The 14,959-nt window shown below is 46.7% G+C and overlaps 4 protein-coding genes across 4 annotated transcripts; 2 read left to right on the top strand and 2 right to left on the bottom strand.

Moving 5' to 3' along the window:
• Nucleotides 1–204: 204 nt before the first annotated feature.
• Nucleotides 205–655, bottom strand: LOC6535600. Its single transcript, XM_002096192.4, has 2 exons — nucleotides 582–655; nucleotides 205–513 (listed from the first exon to the last, which is right to left on the bottom strand). Exons 1-2 carry the CDS (start codon nucleotides 589–591, stop codon nucleotides 239–241), a joined length of 285 nt encoding a protein of 94 aa, XP_002096228.2. The 5' UTR covers nucleotides 592–655; the 3' UTR covers nucleotides 205–238.
• Nucleotides 656–2,146: 1,491 nt separating this feature from the next.
• On the top strand, nucleotides 2,147–2,615 carry LOC6535599. Its single transcript, XM_002096191.4, has 2 exons — nucleotides 2,147–2,243; nucleotides 2,303–2,615. Exons 1-2 carry the CDS (start codon nucleotides 2,234–2,236, stop codon nucleotides 2,575–2,577), a joined length of 285 nt encoding a protein of 94 aa, XP_002096227.1. The 5' UTR covers nucleotides 2,147–2,233; the 3' UTR covers nucleotides 2,578–2,615.
• A 788-nt stretch (nucleotides 2,616–3,403) lies between these two features.
• On the top strand, nucleotides 3,404–8,053 carry LOC6535597 (pro-resilin). The gene is given in 4 exon segments (XM_039376222.1): nucleotides 3,404–3,530; nucleotides 4,912–4,935; nucleotides 4,938–4,984; nucleotides 5,364–8,053. Coding segments are annotated over 4 exon segments (2,670 nt in total). The 3' UTR covers nucleotides 7,836–8,053.
• An 801-nt stretch (nucleotides 8,054–8,854) lies between these two features.
• LOC6535596 (high-affinity choline transporter 1) lies at nucleotides 8,855–14,849 on the bottom strand. The gene is made up of 6 exons (XM_002096188.4): nucleotides 14,169–14,849; nucleotides 12,830–13,196; nucleotides 12,144–12,728; nucleotides 11,703–12,024; nucleotides 11,350–11,622; nucleotides 8,855–11,233 (listed from the first exon to the last, which is right to left on the bottom strand). Exons 2-6 carry the CDS (start codon nucleotides 13,101–13,103, stop codon nucleotides 10,843–10,845), a joined length of 1,845 nt encoding a protein of 614 aa, XP_002096224.1. The 5' UTR covers nucleotides 13,104–13,196; nucleotides 14,169–14,849; the 3' UTR covers nucleotides 8,855–10,842.
• Between the last annotated feature and the right edge of the window lie 110 nt (nucleotides 14,850–14,959).

Below are 14,959 nucleotides of genomic sequence, written 5' to 3'. Positions count from 1 at the left end.
TCCTTTTACCGCTTGTACCTTTAATTAATAAAATAAATACACACAACGACCGGGTTTAAACTTTTAGTGCGGATTTTAGTTGAGTAAACATAGAGTTGTCTGACTGTGCTAGCACACATAATTAATTTATGTGCACCACCCCTGATCCAACCACCCGGCCGTAAATCCAATCGAATCCAACCAAAGAAAAGAAACATAAACGGCTTAGACGTTCAGCAACAGGACGAAAGTTGGCTGTTTATTTGGTGTAGGGCTCGACCCACTTCCACTCCTCCCAGACAACGCAGTTCTGCTGCTGCTCCATGAAGGCGTAGTTGTCCGGGCACTGGATGTAGTCGGCCTTCTCCTGACCCTCGGGGCACACCCAGTAGTGGGTGGGGTCTGAGATGTCGCGGAACTTGCGCGCGTGATCCTCGACGATGGCGCAGTTGGGCTCGGCGTAGATGTCCTGGCCATTGTAGGCGGAGCTGAGGGCCAGGAACAAGCCCAACAGTAGGCAGCAAATGAGGGAGACTGCAGAAGGAAAATTTGAGAAAATTAAATGGAAAATTCTTGAGAAGATCGATGGCGATGTGTCTCACCCTTGTACATAATGAAAGTGTTGCAATCAAAGTCCGTCAATTGGCATATTTATACTAGTGCCGAATTCTCCTTATCGAAGCGACACTTGCTGCACAAGCAAAATCACTTAGTCCAATTGAGTTTACATTTATTTTTAGCTCCCTAGCTTGTTTAGTTCCCCTGCTGCGAGTGTCGCCCCGAAAGTTTGGGCAATGGCAATCATAACAAGCCGCATTTCACTTGGCCGCATTAATTGGATTTGGCCCAGGGACCGACCGTGTCTGCTTAATCGATAATTAGCCGCTGCACTGCGTTGCCGCCATCACATCTTGGCCAACCTGAAATAATCAGTTAGCTTAACACATCCGATGCGATGCTATGCGATGCGATACGGCAGCGTCATCTTGTCCCTTGAGCATAAAAATATACAAAAGAAATAGTCACCCGCTGGGGAGTTGCGTCGCTGATTGCCCACCTCCTTCTCCCGCCATCCCCACCCCCCAGGTGTGCCACCTCTCAATGCGGAAACTGTAATTACACTTTAAAGCATTTTGTAAGCGATTTTCAGGGTTTTTTCTTCGACCCACTCTTGCTGCTAAACGGTTTTTAGTCGACACATTTCGTGAGGTTTTTTGCCATATTTTATTTCAGCTGATGCGGCTGCTGCTGCCTCTTTGCTATTTATATTGGTCAAGTGGCCTGGCGCCCGAGTCGCTTGGGGCGTTTGAAGCTCCGAAACCACAGCTAAACAAAGCCACAAAGAGACAAACAGTTAACATAAATGCAAAATACTTTTGCAAAATGACAAAACAAAAATAAACATCATAAAGAAAAAATCCATCGGAAAGACAGTCAGCAATTAATTAATGGAGGGGCCGATAGTCTTTAATGTTGCAAAATTTAAACGGATTCAGATTTCAGCATTTGTTTTACGCGTTTACGCGAAAATATCCGATTGTGGATTCGCCATGCCAGCTGGCTTCACACTTCACAAGCTATCAAAAAATAGTCATGGTTATTATGTTGGATGACTGTTGACTGAATAAATGCGCTGTAGTTTGTGGGCTGTTTAATTGGATGCCGAACATTTGCTGTTGATTCTACACCCCAATGAATCAAATTTACGGACATCAATCCAATCAATACATTTGCTTTGCGAAAGCATGTAAATATTTATGCATATTAGTTTGTCCCTAATAAATGGTTTTGTATTGAAAGTGGAACAAATTGACCGGCCATACATATATTAAATTATTATGTTTAACTTATATCTATGATGATAGTGTAGGGCTGGGTGGGAATTCAATATGGTATTTTTGGAGCTACAAGTAGAATCCATTAAAAATGCACTTGGTTGTCTACCTTCTTCCTGATGCTGCATTAAATAATGCTTCAATTTATTTGTTATCTCTCTCTATCTACTCTCCCCACCTCTGAAGCCCATGAATTTTCCACCCATCTTGATAAAGATGCTGTATTCAGCTACTTCTTCGCTCTGCTCCCTTGATAATAATCGACGGATGCGTGTGTCAAAATGTCAATACTTTTATTATTCTTGTTTTCACTTCGTCTTTTTTTTGGCACAGCTCCCCCTCGAAAGTATAAAAGTTCCATTCTCGAAACGTGAGGGTCTCAGTTGGTTCCTTCTACCGAGAAACTTTCACAGCTGAAAATGAAGATTGGTGGGTGTGAGGTTGAATTTTAATGTTGTTTCGCATCTATAACCTATTGTTTCCACCAGTTGTTGCCCTGTTTGCCACCGTTCTGGCCATTATTTTCGTGGCGGGCGTGAGTGCGGATGCTGGTCGCTCCGCCTGCAAGGACGAGTCCGAGATTGGCAAGACCTTTACGCACCACTTCGATGCCGCCAAGTACTGGCTGTGCGAGACCCTCGGCACTCCGGCCACCGAGGTGGACTGCCCCTCGGGACTGGCCTACATGCACCTGCTCAAGGAGTGCATCCCATGGGCCAGCTACATCTGGAAAAAGCCTGAGATGCCACCAACTGTGGCCTGAAAATAAATGACCCAGCTCTTGAACGTTCACAACTGCAACATTATCTGATTATTAATTGATTGATCCAGTGGGTTTTGGGAGCAAAGGTGCTAAGTAGTGTGTATTTTCACAAGAAATTATCCTACATAATTGTTCCAACTATTCTGGCATAATTGGAGAGCAAATCACTATTGAAATTGCCTTCTTAAAATACCTGACAAAATGAACACAAGTTGAATGTGACTGCATTGGTAAAAACGTGATATAACACTCATATACGGGGTGTCTTTGTGTTCTTAACCACCCTACATATTTCAATAAATTAACCTTGTTTTTAAAGCCTTAAAGGCAATAAAAATGCATTTTATTGATCCAAAAACGCAGCCGATGACAGATGTTGCCACTGAACTTGGCATCGGATCGCAGTGGATTTATCAGTGCAAAAACAAAAGCAAATGCCGAAAGCTTTACGATCGCAGTAGCTTGTTGTTGCCTCCGCTGCCGCTGCCGCTGCCATTGCCGTTGCCGCTGCCTTTCTTATTTTGTTGTACTTTTTCTGTGGCAGATGCGCAGCTTTGGACGCGACGTCGCCCATTCGCCGTGGTTGCCGCTTTGGCTGCTTGCTGGTGGTTTCTGTGGTGGCGCTGGCTTGGACTGGCGGCTCCGGCGGAGAGCGAGTGCAAGTGTTACATAAAGTACCAAACGCGAAGACATGCCGCTGCCAGCGTCGTCTTCTCATTGTGATTTTGGCTTGGAGCTTTTGATTTTCGTCTGTCCGCATTGTTGTTGCTTTTTCTGCTGTATGTGTTTTTCGTTTGCGTCTTTATTTTTGCGGCTTTGCCCGTTTATGATTTTGTATAAAAGTGCATGCTGCGCATCAGCCAGCAGTGTAGTTCGCATTCGTCCATCGGCAGAGCATCGTCTGCAAAGTGCCCCCAAAAATCTCAAAGAAGCAGCTGGTGCCCACGAAAACGGTCAGTGCTGCATAAAGGATAACTTATTTAAAAGTACACTTACGAGTATACATCACAAGTCGTCGTCATCATAAATCTTTGTTACTAAGTGGCAAAGTCTTTAGACAGGATTATTACACAGTACAAAGAAGCAAAGACGGTTTATTATCAGATACAGTGTAAAAAAAGTTTAAAGTTCTATTTTATTTATCACTAGTCATTTCAAATTTCAGTGCTTTGGGAAAACAACTTATAAACTTTGACTAATCATATTCAATATAGTCAACTCAGGACTATCTTATATTTCTGAAACAGTCAGGTACAATGAAAAATATATTCAAAATGCTCTTACTCATTACATAACAAAGTTTGCACATTATTTTATCAGGAAATTTGTTATAGTTTTTAATCTTTAGCTGAATGAAAAAAAAATGTATTATGTGCAGACAGATGATTAAATATTCGTTACTAAATTTCCCAAACTAAAGTTCATAAAAACCAAGTCGTTGTCAAAATATGTTGGAGCAACATTAGTCTAAAGAACTTAGCACTTGTCACCCTCGTAAATTGCATAATAAGCATGGGCAATAATGAGTTGCCTCACATTCAGCAGGTCATTTAGTCACTTAGTCGGACTTAGAAAAATAATTAAAGTTTGTCGCAATCACCAAAAACCAAACAAGCGTCGCGAGCCAAACAATAAAGCAAATTGCTGAAAAACCAACAATTGGTCGCAACGGGACAGGCCAAGACGACTCCGAATGTGGCCAAAACGCGGATACAGTAATTGGCAGCAGTAGCTGGAGAGGCAAATATGTGTCACTCCACATGCAACATGCCACATGCCGCATGCCGCCTGCAGTGGGGGTGTAATGGCAATGGCGCTAAGAAATTGCCAACTGTCGTGGCTGATTTTGCAATGTCATAAAAGCCAGCATTATGCCACAGCCGATCACGCCCACACTCAGTCTATAATCCCTTTTATATTCAATTTCCCTCAAGAAAAGCGCCAAAAAAAGTGAAGTGAGTTTCACTCTGCTTCGGATGAGATTTGCTGGCGATTTCAGTGGCTTTTGCTTGCATCCGCGATTTGCCAGAAACGGCAACTTAAGTGGCAGCACACCAGGGGCTCCACTTTCAATGCCGGACGACACGCTCCGTCTGCTGGCCAGTTCTTGGCATTGGCCGACCCGACGGACCGAGCCAAGATTGACGAGCGATTAGGTTCGCTCCGTGGGTTAAGTCTCGGTCATCTTGGTCATCTCGGCCGTCTTGGTCGTCTTGGTCGCATTGGTGCCCGTAAAAACTTATGCAACATTAACGTAATCTTTCTATAACTATTTTTTGCAAGTAATCCACTTTCAACTGATTTTCTTTAATGCCACCCCTCCCCGCTTTGCAGTTCGGTTAATTTGCATTCGAAGCTCATCACATCGAGCTCATCCCCCGGAGAAGCAGCAGCAGTCATGCGTGTGGTAAGTACACTAAAACTAAAATGAACCAATTAAGATATATACTCGTTTCGCCTTATTTCCATATGGTATTGGAAGTACTACAATATATATATATATATCTATTAAGCTCATTTCAATATTGCAATTTCTTTCTTATTTAATTAAATTAGAAAACAACTTTTAAATACTACTAAAAATCAATCCGGTTTAATTAATTTAATTTTGTTATTAAAAAACATTTAGTTTTAGTAGTAATAATCGGTTTATCGTCCTTTTGTCGAGGAAATTGTTTTAGTTAGAACTGTGCTTACATTAATCACTTAGTGTTTGTTCAAGTGTATTTTTGTAGAGATCCTAAAGTTGAAAATTTACTAATTTACTAATTTCCTCGTTTTTGCAGCAGATTGTCGGTGTCATCGCCGTGGCCGTCGTGGCCGTTTCGCTGGTGCGCGATGTTTATGCGGAGCCACCGGTGAACAACGCCTACTTGCCACCCAGTTCGCCCCAGCGTCCCTCCTCCAAGTATGGTGCTCCGCCCGCCAGCTCTTACTTGCCACCCGCCTCCGGACCGGCGCCATTGTTCAACACCGCTCCGTCTAGCAGCTATGCGGCTCCATCGCAAAGTGCTTCATTGGGTGGCCCTTATCCGGCTCCTGCTCCACGTCCGTCCAGTTCCTATGGACCACCAGCCTCCCGTCCCTCGTCCAGCTATGGACCACCGCCAAGCCGGCCGAGCCAGTCGTACGGACCACCGCCACAGGCCAAGAAGCCCCATCATCGTCGTCCATCCACCAGCTACGGAGCTCCGAGACCCGCTTCGCCTTCGCAGATCTATGGTGCCCCGCCCTCTTCTAGCTATGGGCCCCCGAAGCCCGCGCCCCCTTCCCAGAGTTACGGTGCCCCAGCTCCACCCTCCAACAAGTACGGTCCTCCCAAGTCCGCACCTTCTTCCAGCTATGGAGCTCCGAGACCCGCAACCCCTTCATCCTCGTACGGCGCCCCCGCCCCACCATCCTCGTCTTATGGAGCACCTGCCGCACCATCATCTTCGTATGGAGCACCTGCCGCACCGTCATCGTCTTATGGAGCTCCCCCCCCACCGTCCAAATCTTATGGAGCACCTGCTCCTTCCTCTTCTTCGTATGGAGCGCCGGCTGCTCCTTCCAAGTCTTACGGAGCACCTGCACCACCATCTTCCTCATACGGAGCACCTGCACCACCATCCTCATCTTATGGAGCCCCAGCACCGCCATCCAAAACCTATGGAGTCCCAGCTCCTCCCTCTTCTTCGTATGGAACCCCCGCTGCTCCTTCCAAGTCTTATGGAGCACCGGCCCCACCATCTTCCTCCTATGGAGCTCCTTCGGCGCCCTCTTCCTCCTACGGACCTCCAAAGTCAGCGCCCGCACCACCTTCATCCAGCTATGGAGCCCCGCCTCAGGCGCCCGTCAGCTCCTACCTGCCACCCTCTTCGCGTCCAGCGAAGCCCTCTTCCAGCTACGGAGCACCCAGTGTGAGCAGCTTTGTGCCCTTGCCTTCGGCTCCATCGACCAACTATGGAGCACCGTCGAAGACCCAGAGCCTGGGAAGCAGTGGCTACTCATCCGGACCTTCTTCGTCCTACGAAGCACCAGGTGCATCCCCATCGTCATCCTACGGAGCTCCTACCTCTTCGTTCCAGCCCATCTCACCACCATCGTCCAGCTACGGGGCTCCTAGCCGCGGATCAGCCTCAAGCAGCGGAAGCTTCTTGGCCGCTCCCTCATCCTTGTACAGCGCCCCAAGCAAGGGTTCCAGCCATGGATCATTCCAATCTGCTCCATCCAGCTCGTACTCGGCTCCCAGTGCCAGTGCTAACAGCGGTGGATCATACCCCTCAGCTCCTTCATCATCCTACTCTGCCCCCAGTTCGAGCTCAAACAGTGGAGGACCTTATGCCTCGGCTCCGACTTCGTCCTACTCGGCACCCAGCTCAGGATCCAACAGTGGCGGACCTTACCCCGCTGCTCCATCGCCCTCGTACTCCGCTCCCAGTGCCTCTGCTAACAGTGGTGGATCCTATCCTTCGGCTCCATCCTCGTCTTACTCGGCACCTAGCCCAGGATCCAACAGCGGTGGACCCTACCCTGCAGCTCCTTCATCCTCGTACTCGGCACCAATTCCTTCAGCCAACAGTGGAGGTCCTTACTCTTCGGCTCCCTCATCTTCGTACTCCGCTCCCAGCTCTAGCTCCAACTCCGGTGGACCATATGCCGCTGCTCCATCATCTTCGTACTCTGCTCCCAGTTCCAGCTCAAGCAGTGGAGGACCCTACCCCTCGGCGCCTTCATCTTCGTACTCCGCACCCAGCTCCAGCAGTGGAGGACCATACCCATCCGCTCCCTCTTCGTCCTATTCCGCACCCAGTCCGAGCTCCAACAGCGGAGGACCTTACCCGTCTGCTCCATCCAACTCGTACTCGGCCCCGATCGCTCCCCCATCTTCATCTAACGGAGCACCAGCCTCAGGAGCGTCTTCCTCGTTCAGCGCACCCTCCTCTTCCTATGGAGCTCCCTCCACTGGTGTGGGTGCCAGCTCATTCTCGTCCTCATCATCGTCCTTCAGCGGAACCTCGTCGAGCAGCAGTGGTGACTATCCCTCGGCTCCGTCCACCTCCTATGGAGCTCCGTCCACCGGCTCTGGCCCAAACTTCTCTAGCGCACCCTCGTCCAGCTACAGTGCTCCGCCCTCCGGTGGGTCCTCCAGCTCCGGTCCCTACCCAAGTGCTCCATCCCAGGACTCCGGCTACGAGTACAACGGACCCAGCCAGGTGCCGGAGACCATTCAGCAGAGCTACAGTGCCGACGGTGGCTACACCTATCGGAAGAAGTGAGCAGACGCCGCATCGCGCATACGCCACGTGCCTTCGAATACTCAACCACCACATCATATCATCGCCGTCGCCATTGTAAATTATTCCCCAAATGACAAGCCACCAATTCGCCCATTCCTCTTTCTCTCCTACATGGAAATCTAGCCTTAATTCACTGTACCATTAGATGTAAAACACGAAACGTTTCTTAAATAAACAACTTGATGAAGATCACAGAAGCTCGTAGAAGCCATCAGTTCTGGGCGATCGGTTCCCTTCACATCCGCGACATCAGCAATTCCAGCGTTGCCAACGATGCCAGCGACATTCGCGGAATTCTTACGTACGACTAATTGACAGCCGTGGAAGTGGGGATGGTGAAGTCGACCCAATGTCAGTTGAAGGCCCAAATCGGCTAACAATGAAAACTTTTGCGAAAATAGCGGATATACCGGATATTCGGATAGCTGCCACAACCACATCCCCTGCAACAAGACATCTTGACTGGGGGCCACAATTAGGGGGAATTCTCGAGCGACACAAGTTATGAGCTTATGATGGAGGAGGGCGATTCCAATCTAATTGAGATTACAACTTAATTGCCACAGCAGATGCAACAGATCCAACAGATTCAACAGCAACTGCATCATTAGCATGCTAATTGAAACCAGTTGAGATCGCAGATGGCGGCTATGGTTCTCTGACTTTGGCAATTTAACTGACTGACTTTCGACTAAATAAAATAAGTAACTGTCGCATAGTTGCCACATTCTCGTCACTGTGAATCTCAAAATGCATTGTCTAGCGGCTTCGGACTCGGATGGAACCGATGAGATGCGACACCGACAAGAGCTCTTTGCTCTTTAAGTTGGTCTGAGAAATTTCCACCTGCCATGATAATACGGTTCCATTGTCATCGGGTCGTCACTTGGCGGCTTTTGTTGGGTCGTAATACTCGCATTTATTTCACAACCCAGACAGTTAGTCGGCAAAATATATAAGTACTGAGAAATAGAATAAATAAGTAGACGGATTTCGGCTTTTGGGGCAACAGAGAAACCTTTTTAATGTAGATATATATACCTTTTATTTATTAAATACTTTTTTCGATTTATGCCATTTTGCTATGCTTAAAACATTGATATGTATTCGGTTTAATTTCACTTTAATACATCATGTACTGTATATCGTAACCCTTCGTCCTTTTCATTTGTATTTGCATTTTTATTTTATTTCATTTCATATATTTCGGTTAAGGTGACTTGGAGTGATAGACCAAGTTTTGTTAACAATAACAGAAGTAGGTATGTTTAACGAATTGCAACACAGAATCGTTTCGACTGTTTTAACCAAGCGAAGTCATCGCAGTTGAATGCATAAATTATTTGGTGGTTTTGGTTTAGTTGATAGTAACTTTACAAACGATTCGAGTAATTATAATTTGCATATTTACAAACCTGGTCAACTGCACAAAGAAACGCGAAACGTGGAATACAAACACACTTAAATACTTATGTAGGATCTCGGGAAATTTAGTGAAACTCCTTAGTTAAGCGGATTCAAACTCTATTGAAATTGACACACTCAGATCTGATGCAAGAGATTATAACAATAACAACGAACAGATATGCTTGTATCATATGGTAGATAATCCTAAATGGACTCAAACTCTTCTTAGTTAGTTTCACTTATGTAAACGTTAAAAAACTCTACCTCGATACAACAAACATACGAGGCTCAATCAAAAAGCAGTCAACATTTATTACAATTTAATGAGTTGTATGTAATTGTGGTATTTTCCATAGGGCTCCAAACCTTACCAAGATATGAACGCATTTTCCTTTACTTGAGTTGAGTTCAGTAATCCAGATTTAAGATTTAAATTAGTTCTTTCTAACGCGTCGAAAGAGTATCAAATGGCCGAGAGGCTTTCGAAAGGAGGAACTAACGCACATCTCTTGGTAAACTATATTCAAATGGGCTTCATTTTGGAGTAACGTTGAGATCAAGGGTTGGGATTTGAGGTTCGGGGTTCAGGCAGCGTGTGTTTATATAGATCGGAAACTCCCTTGCCAATGTTTCTTTCGCAGGTTTCTGGGTCAGTGTCGTGGGTGCTTCCTTGGGTATAACTCTCTAAATTCAGTGGCTGGCTTCTAGATATGTATATATATGCTTGTGTATATGATTTTGTATAGGTATATATTTAGGTACTACGACGCAACATGTTATATATATATATATATATACATATATATATATACAGATCGGCTTTCCTGTGTACCATCTGCCATGTACCTTGTGGTTTTTGCTCTTTGAGAGCAGCTAAAATTCATTCCTATATAACTCGCTCACTTACTCGACTACTGTTTGGATATAGTGGATGTTTTTATACCCCGATTCTCCAATATAGCTTACACGGGTGATATGTATATTGATATACTTCCGCCTTGTTTTGATATGTTTCGTTTGCATTAGTTTGTGGTTAGTTTTGCTTAGCTTTGTTCGTTCTGGAAGGACACATGATTCACATTATATGCATCTATATAGTATATGATCGATATGCTAACGCCAGGAATGCCAATTCATATTGCTCAAATGCTCTCCTCAGTGGTTATACATGCACTTACTTCCATAGCCTCTTCAACTTTTTGGGCTAACTTTTTGGGTTAATACGGGAATTCCTATGCAATTCTCGGGCAGGATAATGAACATTTACACATAGATACTCTAACATCAAAATAAATACCGATAGAACGCTTTTAGCTTGTAGAAACTATACACATTAAGTTGGCTAAATGAAAATGTAAACCTTACGATCAGCTTTCTGCACATTTTACCTGAGCACTTGTGTGTTTAACGTACGTTTCCTAATACTTTCTGTACTCCTCTCCACAATCTGATGACCCCAACATCCCCCATTTGTGTCCCCCTAACAAGCGCAACATAAAATCGGATATTTATCTGGTATCAACTGCAGCCTAATTTTGGGCATTCAGCTGCCAAGATGCCATGGGATTTTCTACTCCGCTCAGAAGGCCGTATTATCCTGCTCCGCAGTGGGCATGGCCATCCCGCTTTGGGTCTGGAGGTGGCCCCCTCCTCCGCCCGAGGGCTTTACTCCAGTGGCGTTGTCCAGCATTTTCTTGACCTGCGCCTGCGCCGTCTCCTGGTTGATGCGTCGTGCCTCCGCCACTGGCAGATCGTCGTCCGATTCCAGCGCGGGATTGATGCGGCCATTGCGCTCATCCTTGCCCGCCATTGTGGCCGCTCCGTAGGATCTGGCCAGGGGTCCGGCCATTACGGATAGCTGTTCACCCGACTCCGAGGGATCGCCCACACGCTGCACATCCTCCGGAATGTTGACCACGCAGCGGAAGTAGTCGTAGCTGGGCGGCAACTTGCCGGACTCAAACATCATTCTGAAATTGATTAAGAGAAGGGTTAGTTTTAATTGATTTAACTTTAAATAAAATAAATAAAATATTTATTAAATATAAAACATTAAATCCAACAATTTCTATCGCCCTATACTCACTTAGTCCACCAGGAGACCGAGATGAGGGTGACCAGGCTGAGCAGCATGGCCATGGTGCGGAAGGGGAACATCTGCTCTTTAGTCTCCTCGTCGTAGCCAGGATACTTGATCAACGGAGCCAGTCCTAGGATGGCCTCCCCCCCCGACAGCCGGATGGCCAGGGCCACAATGTAAGCCGACAAGCTGCCGTACGTGTTGCAGTGCTTCTTGAAGTGCACCACCATGAGCAGCTGCGGGAACAGGATGACGTAGACCAGATCCGAGCACATGGACCTGTCCGGAAAGATGAGAAGAGCAGGCACTTAGCGAAATAAGCTGCCAGTTTGGGGTTAATAATGCATCTTCTCACGCACCATAAGCCGTAGATGGAGGGAATAGTGAGGGCCATGATGGTGGCCAGGATGCCCACCACAATGATGGCGACTCGCATCACCCAAATGATTTCCATCTCGGACGCCTTCTGACGGAAAATCAATTTGTAAACGTTCCGGGCGAACATAGAGGCGGCGGAGAGCACCGAAGAATCAGCGGAGGACATCACGGCAGCAGAAACGGCGCCCAGTCCGAAGAAGGACACGAAGTCGGGCGTGAGGTACTGCAACACCATGGGCAGAATCATGCTCGTCTCGTCCACGGTCAGGGGATAGGGTCCCTTGTAATCTGTTTCGTTCCAAGCTGTCATTGAAAAGAAAACAGATATTACTTCTAGATGCAAAGGTAATTTGCCTAACAACGAGGACATGCGGTTTCCAATTTGGGAATGTATTACTTGTTAGTGTCTAGCTAGGACTCACGTGTGGCCTTGGCAATCGCTCCGATGAGCACCGGTGGAATGGCCATCAAAATACATCCGGCGGCTGCAACATAGGACAGGAGCTGGGCCCTTCCTGCCGTTTTGCTGGACAGCACCCGCTGGAAGTAGACCTGCCAGGGAATGCCCCCAAAGACGAGCAGCAAACCGTAGTCTATGTATAGCCAATGCTTTTTAGGCTCCACATGCCCGATCCAGTCCACCTCCAGGTCACTCAGGCTGCCAACGTGCTCGTTGCTCCAGGCGAAGGGAATGCACATCCATAGACCGATGAAGATGCAGAACAACTGGATCACGTCCGTATACGCCACGGAGTACAGTCCACCAAACAGTGTGTAGAAGATGGCGATGCAGGAGGACAGTATCACCGAGGTACGGTGATCCATGTCGATTATCACCGAAAGAGTGGCTCCAAGTGCAGCCAGGATGCCGGCTGCCCAGAAGACCTCTCCACAGAGAGCGGGCAGGAAGAGCAGTCCTCCCATCCGCTCACCAAAGGAATCCTGCAGCGGGTCCAGCATGGTGATGTAGCCCTGCTTGCGCATGGGATTGGCGAAGAAGATGCCACCTGAGTTTTGATGAAGGATAAGAAATGATAAATAATGCTTAAAATTTGTGGTTTAAAGTGGAATCTTATTCTTAATATTTTGAATAGACTGTGAAGCTTACCAAATACCAAGCTCAGAGCGTATCCAAATGGAGCCTGACACCACACCAGACCCGATGTGTATATAGCCTCTGCCGTGCCGTTGATGTAGCCGCCACCCACCCAGGTGGCAGTCATGGTGAAGATGCCAACGAAGAGCCCGATGGAGCGTCCGGCCAGCATCACCTCCTCCTCCGAATCGTTGCCGGACTGCTTCTTGCGACCGGCCCAAATGCCCACAACCAGGATCAGGAGGTAGAAGAGCACGATGCTCACCACGCCGGCGATATTGATCATCCTTGCAGTTCAGGCGTGTCCTTGGCTACGAAACTCACGGTTCTCCACGCGCTGGTGTAAACTGATACTCTCGGAATGGGGTTGACCTCTTGGCTGTAATGAAATACAAGGGTTAGAGCTAAAGCCTTGAGCATAATGGTTAATATGGCAGACTAGTTTTTCAATTAATTAGCAGCAGCACGAAGCATTAAATATTAAATATGAAGCCAATGCATTGGCCATGGCCTGAGGTGCGCCTGACCTTTGTTTGCAAGGATATAATGGGAGCTGGCCCCACCTCAACCCATCGTTACGCCCACCTACGACAAAATGCGTCCTTGTTAATAGCGCACAATAAGGGAGTATTGCATTGAGTTTGACCTCTACGGCCCTATGATTATAATCCCTACAGAGGTTAGATACTATCTTTGATTTAGTTATCTCGGTACTGTGTGCCAAAAATAATACAATTGTATAGATACTTATAAAAAATATTATGTTTGAAATCGGTTACAAAAAACAGGTCAAATTGACCATGCTGAGACAATCTTAGCAAAAATAAAATGACCACTAAAATGTGAGATAAGCCATACGAATATGAAATAAATATTCTTTCAATAAGTTCTAGTTTCTTCTAGTTCTATTCTTTTCTTTTAGATATACACTTATTTTAATATTCTTAACATTAAAATAATAATATGTATAATTTAATATTTTTTTAATTTATTTACGACAGCTATTAGTTCCCAAGTAATTTGAACAATACTGAAAGAAATTAACTCTGATTGCAGGCGCACGCACGTGTCCTGCTTATGTAACGGACCGAGTTAGGAGCGGGATGGTCGGGACTCCGCTTATGTGAAATACATAAACAATTCAGAGCACCTTGTGTGTGGGGAGTCGAGTACGTCATAGCCACGTTAGGCAAGCGGCCACCGCGAGAACGCCTCAATCCGTGTGCCACAATGCCCCCTTGTGGCTGCTTCATTCACAAAATTGAGCAAAGCACGGAGCGCATCGGACTAACAGGGGTAATCCCCCCAACAATCTGCGCATGACCCATCGCATTTGCGGGTAGCCACTCACCTCTGTCTTGCGATTTGTGCGCCAAGTTCAAGCGGACGCCGATTTTCGATTCTGGAGCTTAGCGACGTCAATCAGAGAAGCGCGCCAATCAAATGCTCCTCGGCTTATGCAACATTTCCTGCTCCAAAGGGCTCTTGGTGGATGCGGGAAGTCCCGTAGCAGTAGGTCGATTGAAATCGAGGATGAGGTCTCCGGCTAGGAACTCGAATCACGGTCGGAACACTAGATCAGGCTAGACAGCAGTCGCCCCAGCGGAGGGACGTCTTCTGAGACGGACTGTTACGCGTCCTAAAATGTAACCCGCACATGTGCTCCGGCTGATGGGGAAACGCGTGACGGACGCATTAAACCAATGCCACTAGCTCCGCACCCGAGAGGTTGTCGAAAATGTTCCAGATTATATAAAAATCCCACCACCCACACGTTCAGGTGGTGTTTAGAAGCCTTCGGTTTGTTTGAACTGCAAGCGAGTGGCCTATTAAATCGATCCAAACTTCAAGGTGGACTGAGTCCAATCAGATCGATATTCAAAAATGAATTAAGCAATTAAACTAAAGCCATTCGGTTTTGAAAAACAAATTAGCAGTAGACTACGGGCTATTGGTAAACTAAAAACACGTTTTCACGTTCAGCCGTCGGACCGTGTTGGCGGTTAGAGCGACGAAATTGTAACTGAATTGGAAGTTCAAGTACTGGAGTCCCATCGGCGAACCGATGGCCTCTTCGACGGAAAATGGCTGAGCCGAGTGGGCGTTCATTTTGTGTATGTGCGCAGGAATTTTCATCGAATC

The sequence above is a fragment of the Drosophila yakuba genome, chromosome 3R (genome assembly GCF_016746365.2).
Source record: "Drosophila yakuba strain Tai18E2 chromosome 3R, Prin_Dyak_Tai18E2_2.1, whole genome shotgun sequence".
Taxonomy (NCBI): Eukaryota; Metazoa; Arthropoda; class Insecta; order Diptera; family Drosophilidae; genus Drosophila; species Drosophila yakuba.
This window is presented reverse-complemented; position numbering and strand designations above follow the sequence as displayed.

Coding starts and splice junctions, on each gene's coding strand:
- LOC6535596 (XM_002096188.4), bottom strand. CDS start 13,103: ATGATCAATATCGCCGGCGTGGTGAGCATCGTGCTCTTCTACCTCCTG. Junction 12,729..12,829: donor CGCTCTGAGCTTGGTATTTG/GTAAGCTTCACA, acceptor ATCAAAACTCAG/GTGGCATCTTCTTCGCCAAT. Junction 11,234..11,349: donor TCGGTCTCCTGGTGGACTAA/GTGAGTATAGGG, acceptor AATCAATTTCAG/AATGATGTTTGAGTCCGGCA.